This window comes from Euprymna scolopes, chromosome 2 (genome assembly GCF_053919585.1).
Source record: "Euprymna scolopes isolate OS-2025 chromosome 2, ASM5391958v1, whole genome shotgun sequence".
NCBI lineage: Eukaryota > Metazoa > Mollusca > Cephalopoda > Sepiida > Sepiolidae > Euprymna > Euprymna scolopes.
In genome coordinates, this window is record NC_136483.1 from 201,267,957 (window position 1) to 201,288,861 (window position 20,905).

General features: G+C 32.4%; 1 protein-coding gene across 29 annotated transcripts in view; it reads left to right on the forward strand.

Annotated features, from left to right (window-relative positions):
- The window catches only part of LOC145301788 (uncharacterized), a 533,649-nt gene that overhangs the window by 503,844 nt on the left and 8,900 nt on the right, over positions 1-20,905 (forward strand). For all 29 annotated transcript variants that reach the window (XM_080144599.1, XM_080144601.1, XM_080144602.1 and 26 more), the window contains one exon: positions 17,676-17,847. In XM_080144599.1, the coding sequence (XP_080000725.1) occupies positions 17,676-17,847 (172 nt within the window). The remainder of the gene's footprint in view (positions 1-17,675; positions 17,848-20,905) is intronic.

Sequence of the window (20,905 nt, forward strand, 5' to 3'; positions counted from 1 at the left end):
ATTTAAGTGTCTGGCCATTATTATGTTTTTTTTGTCTTTATTAAATAAAATTACAAAGTACAATTTTCAATTTTTAAATGAATATAATTAAACAATTAGATTAGAAAAAAGAAATTACAAACCAACTACAAAGTACAAGAAGTTCTGCACCTGCTGCTGCTCTACTTCCTCTTTTATTCTTGTTGCCTGCCTCCTCTGCTCTCATAGTATCAGTATTTTAAAATTGTCTCTGAGATGGGTATATTTGCTGACGACACCACACGTATCTTAATGGTGGCAGGCACGTGGGGGGAAAACTAATGAGCACATATCTAAGGTAATACCAGAAACCCTAGAGGAAGATCTTCAGTCTTTAGTGGAATGGGGTCAAAAATGGACAGTAATATTCAATGCTGCCAAGGCAAAACTTGTTTCCTTTAATAGTTGCATGAAATCATACCAACCACTAATAGTTATGGCTAAAGATACATTACCTGAAAGTACTTCGTTCAAGCTCCTTGGCTTAACATTCACAGGAAACATGAGTTGGAATAGATACATTGAGAGCATTGCCAAGGCTGCTGTGAAGAAGGTAGGCTCTCTCTACCATGCTAGAAAGTTACTTGCGCCTGAAAGTATCCTGTACCTCTACAAAGCCACCATTCGCCCATGTATGGAGTATTACTGTCACATTTGGGCTGGTGCATCTGCTACTAGTCTCTCGCTCTTGGACAGGGTCCAAAAGAGTCACCAACCTGATATGTCCCGAACTGTTATCTAAGCTTAAGCCCCTGTCACATCACATGGATGCTCTGACGGACTACAAGCCCTTGTACCCCCTCGACGAATACAACCCCCCTCCAACAAACCTGACAAGCAGCGAAGCCCCGCCCCTATCCAGTAGAGATCCCTAGATGTTGGAAGGCCTTCTACTCTAATAGCTTCTTCCTCAGAACTGCTAGACTCTGGAATTCTCTTCCTGTTTCCTGCTTCCTTAACTGTACTGACATGCAGAAGTTCAAGTGTAATGTGAACAAACTATCTTGCTGGTAGTAGTCCCCTACATCAAAGTGGCAATGTGCCTTGTTTGGGGCGAAAATATAATAAAAAAAAACAAAAAAAACAAAAACATTAGAATTTCTCCATTCTCAGGACACAGCCTGTTTCTCGCAGATTCATCCACATTACAACCTGTACTAAAGAGCCCCTCACTCTCCACAGATGAAGGTGGTGCATTTAAATATTTTGAAGTCAGTTTACGTGGCAGTGGAAGGTTTTCACTTATTCTTGCACCTGTGTGTGTGTGTGCACCAGGGAATGGAACAACTCTAAGCACAGCTCTGCACTGTTCAGTCATTTGAAAGCCAATCACCTGTCAAACTCAGAAAGGAAGCATTATTTGTAGCAGCTGTCCAAATGTCTGTAGTCAAAGAAATGCTGCTAATTTCATCAAGAGATGATTGAATTTTTGTACTTTTGTAAATATATTAGGAATTATTTTTTCAGTGAAGTACTTTTTTGATGGAATATTGTAATTTGGACAAAGTTTTGCAATAACCGTTTTAAATCTAATGTCAGATGTTACAGAACATGATTGAATATCAACAGCAATCATTTCTCTTATCAGATATTATCTCTTATCAAATAATGAATCTTTTGTAACCTATGGTCATATATATCTATTTTCTTCTTGGCCAAAATATTGATTCTGTAGTAGTTTGGCGTTTTGCTGGAGATTCATAGTTGCTACCAATTGTTTCTGGAATGTTTGTCCGTGAACATTGCGTTTCTTTTTCTTGTCTGCAACTTTTGCTTCTTTTAGATGAACTTTTCTAAGATGGTTTAACATATTGTAAAAGTTTTTGTAGATTTGCCACCATTTGGTGTGATGGTTTCACATAACTTGCAAGCAGTTGTATTCTTGGGATTGCCATCAAAATAATTCCAGCAGAAACTGATTGCCGAAATGGTTGAAGTCAATTTTTTATGTGTTTAAATTACTTATGTCTATCTACTTTGTATATTTTATTTCAATAAAATATACAACGTCTAAACCAGAAAAATAAAAATATATTTGTAATGCTAGCAAGAGTCCAAAAATAAGGAACAAGAGTATGACTGATGAAGAATGCTTTATTTTCGGTTTGCACATCGTCGCAATTTACTGTACAATTCCTCAACATGAAAACTGCAAGATGATGTAATAAATTTTCTTTGACATTTGATTTTAAGTAAAAAATGATGTTAATTCAATAGGACGAGAAAGGAAGGAAATTTTCCATATGCTTACATCTTTTTGCCTCAAATTCAGTGCAAATGTAAAAGTCTGCATTTTAACAGCACGTCGTGCCTGTTATTTGATAATATGATGTAGATGATGCATGTCTATAAATGTTCACTTGCAAACAAAAAAGGGAGTTAATTTGTCTTCATTTACAATATAATTCAATTAATATTAGTATCATTTATGACAACAAAATTTCCTGATAAATTGAAAACCTAAAGACAAACTCCTTCAAGATGTGAACACATGATGTAATTCAACATATATGCGAATTTGCTGATAAATAGAAAAACTATTAATCGGCCAATTATTAAATACTGATTAATCGGTAATCGACCAATTTACTAATCAGTGCATCCCTGATTCAGATGCATGTTACGTTGGTACAGTGGTAAAGTTACCAGCTTTGAATGCTACAGTTTTGGTTTCGATTCTAGCTGATGGCAGCAAAATACTTTCTTTTTTTTTTACTTTTGAAATCACGACACATAATGTATTCTCAAACTGCACATCATAATTATTTTTTTCTCTTTGCTTTAATTTTTATTAAACATTTAGTAGATGACGAAATTTCTGTTTATTTCTGCTCGCAACACCAAACCCAAACACCAGTCTACTCTTATTACAATGTTTAGTAATTTTACATTTCTTTGTTTGCGTCATTTGTTTAGGTCATCTTCTTCTCTCCTCCTCTTACGCTTATCTAATTTATAAAATTCACTATGTTTGTCCCCCATATTTTCAAACTCTATCTCTTCTGATACTAAAAGCCGCAGAGCAGCGCTAGGAGCCTCAAATGATTGTATTTTTATGGGTCGTTCTTTTGTGGGTCTTTAGCCGTTAAAATAGTTTTTAACGGGTAAAAATGGGTTAAAAATGAAAATATCGTTTAGGTTTTTTTCCAACGATTATCATAGATTACAGACTTAAGCATGATACTAACAGAAAAAAATTAAAAAAAAAGAAAAGATTAATGACTTTTAAGAAGGGGTTCTAATTATGTGACGCGTCGGTAAAGAAATGGACGGTAACCAGGTAGCAATGTAGTAGAACGTTATAACAAGAAACATCCTGGGCCCAACTCTTTTCCTGATCTACATTAATGATCTTCCAAATCACATCCTTACATCATTTGTAGACATCTATGCTGACGACACTACCATTTATGGTAGCACATCTAAGACAGTAAATGACCAAGTTCTCTCCAATTCTCTCTCCTCTGATCTTGAGCACGTAGTACAATGGGGTAAGGAGTGGCTGGTTACTTTTAATGCATCTAAAACCAAGCTTCTCTCTTTACATCATCAACATTCTGATCCACATCTGGCATCAATTGAAATGAATGGCTCTCGTCTTCAGGAGGCCTCAAGTTTTGACAAGCTTCTTGGCTTGACCATTACTCCTGATCTTAAATGGAACATGTACATCAAATCTGTTGCCAAGGCCGCTGGAAAAATGGTCGGATCTTTTTTTTTTTTTTTTTTTTTTTTTTTTTTACACAGTGATCACCACTTGTCAAGGCCCGGAAACCACTCAGGGATAAGGGTTATTGCAAGTACATTACGTACGTATCTTTCTATCGATCCGGTAGATATCTCACTGCTGATGCTATTCTCTATCTATATAAGAGCCAGGTACGTCCAAGGATGGAATACTGTTGCCACATCTGGGCAGGAGCTGCTAGAAAGGACTTGGCCTGCCTTGATAGAGTTCAAAATAGACTTCGTAGCCTCGTAGGAGATGTCCTTTTCTCTTCCTTGCAACCTCTATCTCACAGAAGAGATGTTGCGAGTTTGTCTCTGATGTATCGTTATTTTCATGGAAAGTGTTCGACTGAGCTTCAATCTATTGTCCCCCCTCGCCAAACTTTCACAAGAAACACTCGTCTAGCTGTAAACACTATCAATAATTCCCCCCACTCTTTATCTGTGCCTAAACCTAAACGTAGATTCCATGAACAAAGCTTCTTTCTTAGAACTGCACGCCTGTGGAATTGTCTTCCGTTTTCCTGCTTTCCGGCTGACTACAATATGGTTGTCTTCAAGTCTAACGTAAATAAGTTCTTGATGAGCCGTTCCATATAAGTTATCAAATTTACCAAATTTTCATTACTAATGATTATTATATTGTCCAATTTCTACTGTACACTCTTTAACCCTTATCCTTGAGTGGCCTCTTGGCCTTGATAATGTGGTGATGCCTATGTAAAAAAAACAAAAAAAAAACACCCTTCTTTCATTTTTTTTTCAAAATTTTTTCTGTTAATATGATACTTTAGTCCGTAATCTCAGATAATCATCGAAAAGTTTTTAAAAAAGGTGTAAAACACATTTTTAGGGTTTAGGCACTCTTGTACAGGTCCATCATTTTTTTTTTTTTTTTTTTTTAAATCATGTCTCTATAATACTATATACGAAATCTGGACAAATTAAAATATCACATTTAAGCTATTTTTTTTTTTTTTTTATTTTTTTTTTTTTTACATGGTAGCCACCAATTATCAAGGCCCGGAAGCCACTCGGGGATAAGGTTTATTGTGTGTACAGTAATCGATTGGATAATATCGTAGTAATCGTTAGTAATGGAGATTTGATAAACTGTCCCCTTAAGTGAGACACTTTATCAGGAATTTGTTTATGTTGGACTTGAAGACATCCAAGTTGTAATCAGGTGGGAAACAGGCAAACAGAAGAGAGTTCCACAGCCGTGCACTTCTAAGAAAGAAGCTTTGTTCATGGAATCTACATTTTGATTTAGGCACAGATAAAGAAAGGGGGAAATTATCTGCATGTAGTTCTTTCCATCTGGTCTGTAATATTCATTTTAAGGGACATGTGGGATTGGGCGTTCTGATATATTTCTGAGATATTTTTTATTTCTGTTGAAGAAAACTGGGAGGGAGTGGAATAAGTTAATTTTTATCTCCTGTGATACAAGGTGTCTACAGGATAAATTTAGCACCATTAAAAGATCAATGGTTTTTGAGACTCTAAATATGTTTAGTGATAGTAGTGCTTGCAGAATTAGTAGCACAAAGAGTTTTACTTTATAAGATTAAATAAATGTCTTATCTAACATATAAAGTAAAGTTAGTCTCTGTCTCAATTTTGTGGTTCTTCCTACAAAATCAACGTTAGTGATAGTCAGAAGGAATAATGGCATTTCATTTCTGCAAGAAGGCATCGTTTCTTCATTAGAAGATTGTCTGTCCAGAAGCTACCGCACTGCTGTTAGATAAAGGAACTTAGGAATCGTGCACACATACAAATTCCAGGTTAGAAGAGAACAAAGAAAATACCCTGGAAGACTTGTACACATATAATGACCTGATGGAATAAAGAAAGAATTTTTCAATAAAAGCAAGAGGTTTGATGAACATAGAGAGAAAGATGCCTGATTGTTACATTGTTAGCTCGATATGTTCGATGATCCCTGCAGGCAAAATAATAATTAAATAAAAAAGTTATAAAACCGTCTTCGTGTTTGATTGTCAAAATGGTCAGAACAAGTTAGAGTGTATATATTTATTTAGCAACACGCATCTTTGTAGAAGTGCAACAAATATGATTATACATACATTATTTCAGTATATAAATAAATTGTTACAGCAAGAACAGAAGTTTTGGCCATCAAAGTATCGTAAGGAATAAACACTGTTATCGATATGATCCGGCAAAAGAGGGGGGGGTCAGGGTTATTGACTATTTTGTACATTTTGTTTCTAGGTATGCTTGCAATGCAGATGCACATTTGTATTCTTATTAAACAGCGATAAAACAAAGACTGTTGGATATTCATGACTGAAATATGGTGGACAAGTTAGGCATAGACTAAATTTTATTTACATCAGATATGGAGAATGGATTGTAAATTTTATTAAAAAATTCCATGATGGACATTTTTTTTTATGTCACTTAATATAAATCAGTTTTTTTTATCCACGTATCTCTGCAAGATGTTTTGTCTGTTGGTGTGACACACGTAAATTTGAAAATACATTTTCATGTCTAAACGTCAAGATTGACGCATTTTAGATGTGCCCGGCCATATGTCTAGCTATCTCCTATAGCACTCGTATTCTATCACACTTAAGTTCAAAACACTTTTGTTGTGACAGTCTTCTGGAGGTTGATGGTTTAATTCTTACTACAATCAATAATAACTAAGAATAATATAAAAAATTAACTTCCTACTTGGTTGTGGCTGACAGAATAAGAACAATCTACCATAGATTAAATAAAAGGTTCAGTTCAAAATTTCTAAGTTGGACAAAGGTTTCTGGGTTCAAAGAGACGCACCTAAAACCACGTTGTGGTTATATCAGACAAAACACATAAAAATAACAACCAAGATGAGAATAGTAGTCAGAATAATGCAAATCCAAATTATCTAAAACAAATTCTGAAACACAATAACATTTTACTTGTTACACTTCAGTTTGAATAAAAAAACATTTCCATCGTTATATACGCAGATGAAATGAGTAGATTCCTTCTTTCCTTTTGTGGCCTTTTCTTTAGAAGAGAAAATTGTTGATTGCAAGACAATTAAATGGAATCGGCGTCGCTTTGCCATTTTCTACATTTGGCCTTTTAATCTCTTTGCAAAAAAACAAAAAAAAAAAAAACAGCAGAGAATTTCTTGTTAGAGAAGAAGAAAAATGTATCACCCGCGCCATTGTTTGAATGTGTGACCATTGTTCCCACATTCAAGGAAACATGGCGAGTTGAATTTTTTTTTCAAACAAGAAAGTATAAGATAAAAAAAATATGACTTGAACCCCCCCCCCCTCCGTTTTTTGTCTCTGGCATAACTTGACCCAGGAGTTTTAATTTCTTCCGGCTTCCTACTAAAAATTGTCCATGCCCTTTCTTATACACTCCATTCCTTTCGTCTGCCGTTGGGTGAGACACTTTCAAGACTTGGAACAGAGAATTGACAGATGTGGCACATTAAGACAGAAAAATACCAATTATTAAAATATTTCCTTTTTCCTGTAACTGTAGAATTGTTAATGATTTTCTTTTCTTTTTTTTTTTTTTTTCATTTAAAAAAATTTTTTACCTTTTATTTAGTTTTTCTTTTCGCTCGTTTTATTTTTGTTCCTTTTTTCGTTTCTTTTTTTCATTCCTTCCTTTTTCATTCCTGTTTTTCCTTCCTATTTTTTTGTATCTATTGTTTGCATTCCGATTTTGTGCTCTTTTCTTTTTTGTTCCTTTTTTGTTTTTCGTTCTTTTCTTTTTGTTTTTCATTCATTTTATTTCGTCTGTTCCATTTCGGTTGTTTTCTTTTCTTTGTTTTATTTTGTTTATATTTTTTTTTAATTCATTTTATTTTCATTCGTTTTTTTTAATTCATTTTATTTTCATTCGTTTTTGTATTTGCTGTATTTCTTTTCATTGTTTTTCATTTCTTTTTCATTCATCAATTCGTTCTCTTTATTCATTCTTTTTGCATTTTCGTTCATTCTTTTTTTTTTTTTTTTTTTTTGTTCTCTTATTTATCTTCATGAAAAAGAAAAAACTTTTTGATCTGCTTCGTGGCGATTCCAACTTTGTTGTTCATAACTGACAGAATCTTCTGATACTATTTGGTGCCTTTGCATCATTATTCCACCCTCATTTCCTGCATGAAAAATCTACAAGACTACTTTTTTATACCCCCCTTTTTTTTTTTAAATCTTGAAAGATTTTTTTTTCCTGCATTTTTATATGAATATTTTTTTATTGACAGTTTCTACCAAATTTTTAGATTAGCTTCGCCCTCTTTATTTTTTAATTGCATTTTAAACTTTTTTGCTTTTCATTAATTCAACATAAACTGGTTTTGCCTAACATTTCAAAGATTATGCACATAAAAATATGCTGAGTTCTGATTGGTTAAAAAAAGATAAACACAATTGCCATGCAAATTAATTAGCAGCACCATCTAGCTTTCATCATTTACCCACAAAAAACATCCACTTAACAAAGGGGGATAACTCTGAACGGCAAACATTGAAACTATATTCTGAATCGAAAATAAATCCAAATTGAAAAATACTTTAATATCTAACATTTAACCTCTAAATTTATAAGTTGAAATGTTTAATTTTTTTCATCCAAACAAATGAACAATTTGTTGCATTTTCGTTTGTATTTACTTTAATGGTTCCAGGCACAAAAGTTTCATTCTGGTTGGTTAACAAATCGGAAAAACAGTTTTATGTGCAAATTAGTTACGCCATCTAACCCTGGCCATTGACGCCTTCCAAAAATCCTCTTAGCAAATTTGAGACAGGTTACATTAATTTTGCAAAGAGAAACAGGTTCTTCTTCGGAATTGTAGCAAAATCTGGCAGCCGAAAAAAATGAGTTTAAAAAAAAAAAAAAAAAATTATTTACTGTTTTTATCAATTTCAACAATAAGCAATATTATCTACCTAATTGTCATATCACAATTAGTTAAATAATACTGCATTATTATATAAAACATGTACTTTGTACGAATAGATGATTGTGTGACATCCACCATTATTGTAAGAAGACGGACCGAGTTACTTCTCTTTTTATTTATATGCACACTTGAAATTTTTTCGAAAACTACTTTCATTAATAATTAATTTTCTATCTAATCAGTTTTCATAATTTTTAGATATTTTCATTACTGCGACACAGAAATCCAGTAGATATAATTGGTTTCCCTTGAAATTCAATATTTCAGTTTTTGAATTTTGCTACAATAACAAAAAACAACTGAGGAACATTTCTTGCTGAAATTCCTCCACTTTTAATTTGTAATAAACAGGATGTTCATAAAATCTGAACACACATAATAATAGAATTCCAACCGGATGTTTTCTGGTCCCAAAGTTTTCTACCCTGGTCACCAGAGTTTCAGCCATTGTTAAGATGATTTGTTCTCTGTTGACTGAGGTATAAGATCCTGTGTTCTGTGCAGTTTTAAGAGGTTCAATCCGCCAAACCTTGCTTTCTCACCCTTTGAGAAGGGATTAGTTTATTCCTGATCACTTGAGGCACCTCCCTACCAGGGAATGCTGATGGGGGTTATTTTTGCAAGCTAGAATACATTTTCTCTCAAGCATCGTCTTTTCTAATCCCACTTTTCTAACCTTGTGTCACATCATCTCGACATGGGCGGGAGATAAGCAACTGCAGGATAATTAAATCTTTTTCATTTCATAAAATGAAATTATTAAAGTCATTTTTTTTTTTAACTGATGATGAAGGTAAGTGATAACTTGAATGACAGTTTTCGGGATTAGATAGAACGTCGTTATGTGGAGTGATTCACCAGATTTAATCAGATTGAAAAAAATGTCTTCAACAAAAATTAAATGAAAATAAAAGATGAAATGCAAAATCCCACCCCTTCACTGTTGAGACCACTAGATGCAGGAAAGCCTTCTACTCTAATAGTTTCTTCCCTCATATTGCTAAACTTTGGAATTCCCTCCCTACTTCCTTGACTGTATTAACCTGCAGAAGTTTAAATGTAATGTGAACAGATATCTTGCTGCTCAACTCCCTACAGTCCCCTGTTAGACATGATCACAAATAGTGGTCACCTTATGTTCCAAGTGGCAATGTGCCTTGTTTTGGGTGAAAAAGTTTTTTTTTTTTTTTTAATGATTATTATATGTTAAAGATATTTTTAGAGGTCAAGTTTACTGGTTGTGCAAGTTTAGCACAATCTTGACTCATTAATTTTTTTTTTTTTTTTGAACAATACTAAATTTTTTTTGAACAATACTAAATTTTTTTTGAACAATACTAAATTTTTTTTTTTAACAATACTAAATTTTTTTTTGAACAATACTAATTTTTTTTTTAAACAATACTAATTTTTTTTTTTGAACAATACTAAATATTTTTTTTTCAACAATACTAAATATTTTTAACAATACTAATTTTTTTTATACTAAATTTATATAAAATTATATATTATATAAAAATACTAAATTTTTTATCAAAAATGTTTTGAATGACATTTACATAAATAACATAAAATCGATTGTTTTGCTGAGTTTGTGACGATTTCACTTTGAATTGCACACTGAAACACAGCTTTAATTTGAACACAAAGATTAAACTATAAATGTAATAAGTTTATTTAAACAAGTCTTACATTGTGATATTGTACTGCTGCAAGTGAACAAGTGCACATGATTCTGAGTAGAAATTGATGAAAGAATGAATTCGAGATAAACAAAAAAACTTTAGTTTGAAGCGTTTCAAATTTGGGGGGGGGGTCAGTGTCAACATAAGGTCTGTGTCTTTTAGAATTTTTTGTGTCTTTTAGAATCGACATTTAATTGAAAGAAATAACTTTGAAACATTTTCACATTTCAGACATATTTGTTTAAACAAATCTCTATCATAACGTTGGAGTCTAACGAGCGCGTACTGGAAGTTCCACACATTTAAGTTTGGTCTCCTCTCACAAAATCATACAAGACTTGCGTGCCGATAACTATTGCTCTAAATGACAGGATTCATCATTAAATGACCCGAAATGTGTTGATGTAACGCAAACCTGTTTTAGAAATATGAAAAGTTTCTGTACTGACTGTTTGACTGAAGTCGTTGAGTGCTGAGGGGTAGAAAACGATAAAGGTTGGGTGACAAATGAAATAGCATTTTTTTAAATAATGGATGGTGACTCAGAAAAAGGAATCAGGGGTGAAGTTTGAATTGAAGGTGTGACAAGTAGCAAGATGACCGATAGGTAGAGAACAATGGACTAAGGATTAGACAATGTGTATGTAGGTATTGGGGGGTACTGTGAGTCAGGGGGACAGTAGGAACGACACTTGATGTGGGATGGGGGTTCAATCAGATACTTAGTTGAGGCCTGATCTTCAAGGTGGGCAGTTGGATTTTGGATACAGGCAAGGACAGTTAGTCATTTGGAGGTTCTCAAGGGAAATCTAGGAGATTGAAGTTGAAGCTGGGTGAGAGCAGATCAGACCAAGAAGTAAATCACTGGAGACTGATGCAGCCAGACAGATCAACAGACAATATCAAGGTTGCTACTTTTGGGCGATACAGCATATCACAGACACACGCTTAGAGTGTAACTGATTGAATTAAGATACTTGTTTTGCATTATTTATCGTGGCATGATCACGAGAACGATTGGGCTACATCTGTACTGATTGATACGTTTTAAGGAAAAAGAAATTGATCAAGCATTTCTTAAATCTGTTTCAGTAAAAGTGAAGCCAGGTTCTTTTATTTTGTCAGCCAGGATTTCATTTGATGCTGTGTTTCATATTTCAAACTTTCAATAGTGATAGCAAAACAGTAACATTTTCTTTGGACAACAGACCATGGCTGACCTTTTAAGCCTCTTATATTTTTTGTTGCTTCTTGCTACAAACGATGAAGATACGGACGTCAAAAACCTTTTCATCAAAGCCTGGTTGGCCGCTGTCATGGCTGAAGTGCGACTTCCGGAGATAGTAAGGTTTATACCATTGTTTACCTTTTCTCGCCTGGGGTATAAATGGGTTGAGGGGGTGTTTTTATCTTCGGTGCTGGCCTGCCAGTATGTGTTTTTGTTTTTATTCATATTTTTATGAGTTTCTGATTGTTTACGACTTTTCATTTTTCTTTAAAAACTGGCCATTGTTAATAGAGAGCATGTCCTGACACGTGCTGGATAGCTTGAGAAGTCAGTACACCATTTTTTTTTTTTTTTTTTTTTTTTTTTTTTAATATTTGGTCAAGATTTACTTTAAATAGGAAGTATTCTTATGTCAGAGTCTTTGACAAACCCCTATACAGAGAGATTGAAAATGCCTAAGTAGGCATTCAAATTCTATCATATGTAAATCTTTGAGTTGGCAAATTAGAATTAAAAGTATTAAACAGCATTGAATATGATGATGCTTGGGACTATGATGTATAAGATGTTTACAGTATCCATAACTGATGCTGATTACTTGCTTGCCTATAGGAAAATGTGCCAGGTAAGTAATTGAATGATAAACTAGTTGATGTATGTGGCATTAGCAAGACTTACAGGGGAATGACATGAATGACTTCTTTTTTGATGTTCATTTACTTGTAGAGTTACTTCCCTTTCCACAAATATTTTTTTATGCTTCACTAGCTTGGATGCCCCGCATTGCCCGGGTGTTTGGAAGTGTGTGTGTTGAGCAAAAAAAAAAAAAAAAAAAGGTAGGGTCGAACCCGTGATGCGAAGCAGAAAAGAAAATGAAAGAAATCTGGTGTTTTCCCGTTATTCCATGACACGACCGGAAGTTCGTAACATTAAAATTAAGCAAAGTCAATCCAACCAATACAATAACTTGCAAAAAAAAAAAAAATCGATCTCTCCTTTTAGAAAACTGCCCAGTTGAGGGTGAAGGAATTAATGTTTTGGGACAATTTTTCGATATTTGTCGTCTGAGATGTTGGGCTTCAAAATGATACCGATCTCCTGAAAATCCGTCGCCTTTGTCAAAGGTTTTAGGCAGACATACAAACATACATACATTTAAATAGATAGGTGAGATTTATATTATGGATAATTGCATATGGCAAAATACATTTTAAGTGAAACAGGTAATTGTGTGTCATGTTCAAATCAGTAAATAATCGAGATCTGTTAGAATTATTTTTTTTACAAAAAAATGCGCTTATTATATATTCTCGATCTGCCATTTTCTAATGTGTAAGCAAGGGAGATAAGTCAGTTTGTCATATACAATTGAACATAATAGAGGAAAGCAATAAAAATGCAGTATTCGATAAATTTAATTTTTTCTTGTAAATATTTTTCTGCTTGATCACTTTTGGAATTTTTAATTTCGACACAACTCGAAGTTACGTAATGTTTTTACTTAAATTGAATTTCTTTTAAATTTCCTATTATAATGCAGACACACCAAATTTTCTCACTGAAAATAGGAGGAAGTTATGATGATCAACTTAGTCTTAACGAATATTACATTAGAGTATGCATTTCTTTTTACAGTTTGCACCAATATTGTTTTATGAGCCCAAGGTTTTTTTTTTACACATTGAGCCCAATTTTTTTTAGACATTAAGCCTAACTTTTTCTTATACATTGGGCCCAATATTTTTTTGCACATTGAATCCAATTTGTTTTTACACATTGAACCCACATTTTTTTTTTTTACACATTGAGCCCAATTTTTTAAAGTTTAATCCCAATATTTTTGTTACACATTGAACCCAATATTTTTTAAATATTAATCCCAATATTTTTTACACATTTAACCAAATTTTTTTTTTTTTTACACATTGAATCCAATTTTTTTGACACATTGAACCTTTATTTTTTTACATATTGAGCCCAATATTTTTTATGCATTGAACCCAATATTTCTTTTACATAATATGTAGTAATAATAATAATAATAATAATAATAATTGTTTTTGCCACACATTGGTTTTGTGCTGAATAATAATTTTATTTTTACTTTCAAACACAAGCTACAATTTCATAATTTTTTAAATGAGGAGTCAATATTCATATTATTTGAACTCTTCGGAATCTGTACATATGTAAAGTTGAGTTGTTTGTTGCACTGACATTGATATTAAAAGCCCACTTTTCTATTTTAAAAGTGAATACAATTTCTTTATATACTTAGTTGTGAACATATCAGCGACTTCACAAAGGATAACAATTGCACCATGATACTTGACTTTTTCATTTTGAATTTAAATTCAAGCTATTGTCAGCGCACAAGCAGTAAGGCCAAGCATATAAAATAAACAGTAGATTCTTTGATATGGCAGGGGTGCATTCAAAATGAATGTTTTTGTTTCAAGCACGATTGGAGCATGATACTTGACTTTTACATTAATAAGCGAATGAATGATTTTGCGCTACGAAACATGTGCTATTAAGAATTGCATATATCGATACACTTAAAGGAATAAATTGTAAGATGGTCATCATCTTGAAATTTGGAATATAGACTTTTGTCAATATATGTAGGATAAAAAAAATAAAAATATATAATTATAATAAAAGCTGTATTTCTGTTTGTTTGATTTTTCACATGATGTCATGTTATATATCATGTTATATATCATGTTTATATATAATGTTATATATCATGTTTATATATGATGTTATATATCATGTTATATATCATGTTATATATCACGTTATATATCATGTTTATATATTATGTTATATATCACGTTATATATCATGTTTATATATGATGTTATATATGATGTTATATATCATGTTATATATCATGTTATATATCATGTTATATATCATGTTTATATATGATGTTATGTATGATGTTATATATCATGTTATATATCATGTTATATATCACGTTATATATCACGTTATATATCATGTTTATATATGATGTTATATATCATGTTATATATCATGTTATATATCATGTTATATATCATGTTATGTATGATGTTATATATCATGTTATATATCATGTTATATATCATGTTATATATCATGTTATATATCATGTTATATATCATGTTTATATATGATGTTATATATGATGTTATATATGATGTTATGTATGATGTTATATATGATGTTATGTATGATGTTATGTATGATGTTATATATCATGTTATATATGATGTTATATATGATGTTATGTATGATGTTATATATCATGTTATATATCATGTTATATATCACGTTATATATCACGTTATATATCACGTTATATATCATGTTTATATATGATGTTATATATGATGTTATATATGATGTTATGTATGATGTTATATATCATGTTATATATCATGTTATATATCATGTTATATATCATGTTATATATCATGTTATATATCACGTTATATATGATGTTATATATCACGTTATATATCACGTTATATATGATGTTATATATGATGTTATGTATGATGTTATGTATGATGTTATATATCATGTTATATATCATGTTATATATCACGTTATATATCACGTTATATATCACGTTATATATCACGTTATATATGATGTTATATATCACGTTATATATGATGTTATATATCACGTTATATATGATGTTATATATCACGTTATATATGATGTTATATATCACGTTATATATGATGTTATAGCAAAAAGATTGTTTAATAGGGAGGGAGCAAAACTGATAGTAAAGATTCTTAGGCAACACCGGGTAGATAGTGTGTGTGTGTGTGTGTGTGTGTGTGTGTGTGTGTGTGTGTGTGTGTGTGCGTATGCATATATATTTTTATTTTCAGAAATTTAAATAAGTCATAAGTACCGTCGGTTTCAAACCTGATAAAAGGGAACCGTTTTAGTTCCCAATATCAAGCTCTCTTCAGCCAATTTATCACATCTGTCTATAACCAGAAGTGGAAACACTTTCGGTTATAGACAGATGAGATGAAACCGACGGTACCGATGGCTTAGCTTATCTAAACTTATGAAAAAATATAAATATTACACTTTTATTTTGAAAAAAAATTTTCCCTATAGGAGAGCACTCTGCTGGAATTCTTTTTTCCCCAAAAGTATAACTATATATATATATATATATATATATATATATGTGTGTATATATATTTTTTTGTGTGTGTGTGTGTATTGATATTCATATTAAAAACCTTTTTTCTATTTATAAAAAAAAATACAACTTTGTTATATATGGGTCGTGGAATTGCATTCATCTGCAAAAGCTAATTTGCATATTCTTTTAAACATTCATTTTAATAAATTCCTTATTAGTTTTCTCGGTTTTCTTATGGGATGATCATCTTTTGTTGTCTATTACGTGTAATTATATTCATGTAGATATTCTACATGATTTATACTTGCATAATATTTTCATAAAAAGGTTATAATAAACATAAACCTATTTCTATATATATTTATGTATGCGTGTATATGTATATATATATATATATATATATATTTATGTATATTTATGTATGTGTGTATATATTTGGTTAAAAAATTTGCCTATTAAACTCCTTTGTTAGTGTTTGGTGTACAAACATGAAACTGAATACATAGGGTATTCGAACCCATGCAAAACTTTTGGGTTTTAGCTGGGGAAAATAGGTGCAAAAGTGTGAAAATAAAAAAAAATAAAAAAAACTGAATTTGCCAGGTAACGGTTGAATGACGACATTACGAATATGTATGCGTAACGTAATAGCTCTAGGTTCATGTTTTAATTTTTAGCCTTGTAGGAAAAATTAAATTGTAAGCTAAACATTTTGGTTTCGATTCTTGGTGGCGCACAAGTCATTTTTTTTTTTTTTTTTTTTTTTTTTTAAATTTTTTTTTTTTAACTTTTTAAATCATTACTATATATTGGGTCCAATAAAATATAATAATAAATACGAAATCTGCATTAATCAAGATATCATATTTAAGCGTATTTTATGACCAGGAAATCCTGGGCAGCCTGCTAGTATATTTATAATAAAGCCGTATTCTTGTCTGCATGTTATTTGAATATGTTATATATGACGTCATAGCAGATGAGGTGTGTGTGTGCAGTATACGTCATATGTGACGTCATAGCACAAAGACAGTTTAAAAAGGACAGGGGAGACAAAATGAAAGTAAAGATTCTTGGCCAATGCCATGTATATTATGTAACGTGTAAGTGTGTGTATATTTAGCAAAGATGGTAATTAGTAAAAACCTGAAGAAGGTGCTCAATACTATTGCAGAGCAAATATGTTTTTTATTACCATTTTATCTGTTTTAGTTACACGTTTCTGTTACCGGATCGTATTCACGATCCAGCAACTTCGTCAGACTTGAACAGAAGTTGCTGGATCGTGAATACGATCCGGTAACGGAAACATGTGTAACTAAAACAGATAAAAACGGTAATAATATATATATATATATATATATATATATATATATATATATATACACACTACTACAGTACTCCACTCACTGAATCAATGCAGCTTTTGGTTGTCATACGAGACGATCTCCCTTGATGCTGCCATGTTCTCTCTGCCAAAACACCCATTTGTTGATGATCACAATGGAGACTCGACTACCCATAAGTTATAGAGATTTTTTTTTTTTGCTAGACTCCTCTAGAGCTGGTACATTCTAGCTATGTCTATTGACATTAACTCAATTGCCATTGTGAAGCGTGCCACATTTTCCATGCATGGGTAGCCATTCGCTATAGAACAGTTCACCCCAACTGAAGCAGCACAGAAGTGTTTCGAGATGCATCACATGCTATGGAAGGTCATAACATACTAACCCTTCACATAAACTTTTTCACCCAAAAACTTGTACCATATTAATAGTAACAAAACAAGAATGGCCAATTTTAAAACCACTTTCCCCATCTGACAGACTTGACAGACTATAAAATATTTACACATTCATATTTTCTTTTTGGTTTTTTTTTTTTTCTTTTTTCCAGAGAAATTGCCCTGGAAATTCTCCAGCAGGAAGAAATTGGCTCCTTCATCGTCCGGGATAGCACGACTCACCCAGGTTGCTATGCCCTGTCCGTCAAAGTGCCCAAATATGAGAACCTCTCAGGAATTTCACATTACCTCATCCTGAAAACACATCGCGGCGTCAAATTAAAGGTCAGAATTTTTTTTACATTTTTTTTTTTTTTTTTTTTTTTTTTTTTTTTTTTTTTTAACATATTTTTTCTATTGAACCATTTCTTTTTTTACATTTCATCTTTTAAAAACATTCTTAAAACATTTTCCTTTTCTTAAACATTTCTTTTTTTTTTTTACATTGTTTTTTTAAACTTTTTTTATTTATTTATTTTTTTTAATTTTTTACAAATATTTCAAAACTTTCATTAAAACCCACACTTGTACCCCACCTCCTGGAAAGGAGTAAAATAAAATGATGAAAATGTGCTATGTAAGTCTTAAAGACAGGTTTAGATCTGATTATCTTAGAGGTAAGTTAAATCCGGACAGTATAAAGAGGTGTGTGCAAAACAGGACACTTTGATGGTATAGTCACATTGAACAAAAAAGGGTGAGAATCCTTGGTTTATTAGATGTAGAACAGTTAAGATAGCAGGGATCGTTTGAGGAAAACATGAGAGGAAATGATAAGGATGAATTTGAAAGAGGGTTAAATAAAGACCTGGCCAGAAGTAGGTTAGTTTTAAAGTTAATTTCTGCAAACTGTCAAACACGTGCCAGCATGTAAAAACAGATGTTAAACAAATATTATATGCAGTGTTGTGCATAAATAACGCACTTTCTTTGCGTGCACAAACACGTTGGTTTTCTTTTGATTATGTTCGTTTGCTCTACAATTTAACAACTTTTAGAATTAAATTTAAAAAAATAGTTCTTTACATTGCAAATAATACTAATACTTCAGTCAGCTGATGTTGATAGTTTGCTTAAATGCATTCTGAATTACCTCCCTTGCATATTGCTTGCCTTACTTGTAGCTGTTTTTTTGCTTGAAAGATTGTGAGAAACAAAAGCTCGACTCAGAATTCTGAAGGTTTTTTTCTCATCAATTTATATTTTGATCGTTGAATGCAATGAAACAAATTCGGAAATGATTCTTAAAACCACAACTGTTTTTGTCAAATGACTTCGAGTATAAAAGTTCATGAAATGTGAGGGAAGATTTACACGATGAAGCAAAATGTGTCGCCTTAAGAAAACAACACTACAGCTTTATTTTAAAACTTTCATTGAAAAAAATCAATTCAGGTAACTTGATTATGTAGTAGAGCTGACATCTATTCAATGTAGCCGCCTTCAGCCTCAATCACCATCTCTGGAACTGGGAGCATGCCTTTTTCACAAGTGTCTGCGGGAGCTCAGTGGAAGGCAGCAATCAAGCTGGCTTTGGTGTTGTGGGAGGTCATGTTGGTGATGTTCCCGACATATGAACAAACGAAGTAGTCCAGTGGGTTTAGGTCAGGGGAGGTGGTGGGGACCAGTAAGAGAAGGGTACAAAGTCGTAGCATTCCTTCTGAAGCAAAATCTGGATTTCTTTGGATTTGTGAGCCAGCTCCGAGCCCTGCTGCCACACCCAAGGTCTGCCAGCAGCCACCTGATTGCACCAGGAGATCAACACACTCTTCAGCACATTCAAGTACACTTTGGTGTTGACTTTCAAGCCAACTTCAAAGATATGAGGTGGCATGATGTGGCTCTCACTTGAAACCAAAGATCATAACCGTGGTCGGAAACTTTGTTTTCATCAACCTGGACATGTCCCTATTATTCATGGCAATCCAGCAATGCATTTTGAGGGTGCTGGCAATGGTCCTGTTGTCATAACTTGGATTGGTAGAGTGGTACATCTCTGATCTCGCTTGTTGAACATTGTGTCACTTTCATACATGATTTAACGGCTCCTATTGATTTTGGGATTTTTACACAACTAATAGATGGTCAGCAACACAAAAAGAAAACCGGTTTTCATCAAACAGAAATGGAATCATGTCTTTTCTAGGACGACAATTTTATCGTTCCTCCCCTGTAAAGAAAGGATGTCTTAAGTTGACAACCTCTTCTTTTATTTTGAATTTTCTTTAATCTTTATCTATCACAGAATTTAAGGGTTTTTTTTTATATAAGTTTGCCATATTTTTTAAATTTTTATGTGATGTTAAGTTTTCATTTTTTTTAATGTTTCGTTTAAGCAACAATAAAAAGTTGCAGAGAAACATTGAAATGCTCAAAATCTACTTGTTCAAAAACAAAAACAATTTTCCATTTAAGAACCATCGGGTTAACACAATAAGGGATGAGAGGAAACGACTTTTATTTTGTTTTTAGTTTTTCCGTTTTAAAACTTCATTTTCATTCGTTTCGACTGTTGTCTCATCGCTTTCTGACTTCGAAAAATGTTTTCTTTTTTACTGACACAACTTGTGTGATTCACACTTTTTCCGCCCGTTTTTTCCATTCACAGATTTGACTTTACTACAATTCTGTTTGAAAATTATTTTGGTGCTTGGTCAGATTTCGTTCTATATTAAAAAATAAAAGTAAAGAAAAATCTTTTTTGTGTATATATATATATATATATATATATATATATATATATATATATATATGTGTGTGTGTGGCGGAAAGAAAATATCAAATTCCAAAAGTCAAGTAAACTGATCAAGTAGTTCTATTTTTATAAAGAAAATTATTTTTAAGCAAATTTGATTTTTTTTTCCAATGCCTCCAAATTAAGAATGGCTTTCTCCTGCAAGTTTTAATTATTTGAAGTTATTTCCCTTGTTTTTAGTTTGCTTTTAAGATAGTGTCGTGATATTGTTGCTGTTCACTTAACCGCAAAATCTGATTTTTAATTACATTTTCACCTCAAACAAGGCACAGTGTCACTTTATTGTAGGGAGCTACTATCTGGGACATAATTTGCAGGGATACTATGTAGGGAGTTGAGCAGCAAGATGTCTGTTTACATTACACTTGAATTTCTGCATGTCAATACATTTGGGAAAGCAGGAACCCGGAAGGGAATGCCCAAGTCTAGCAGTTCTGGGGAAAAAACTTTTAGAGTAGAAGGCTTTCTGACATCTGGAGATAGCTACTGTATAGGGGTGGGACTTTGCTGCTTGTCAGGTGTGTTGAGGGGTACAGGGGTTTGAAGTTCGTCAGAGCATCCACCATTAAAATACTTGTAAAGCAGGCA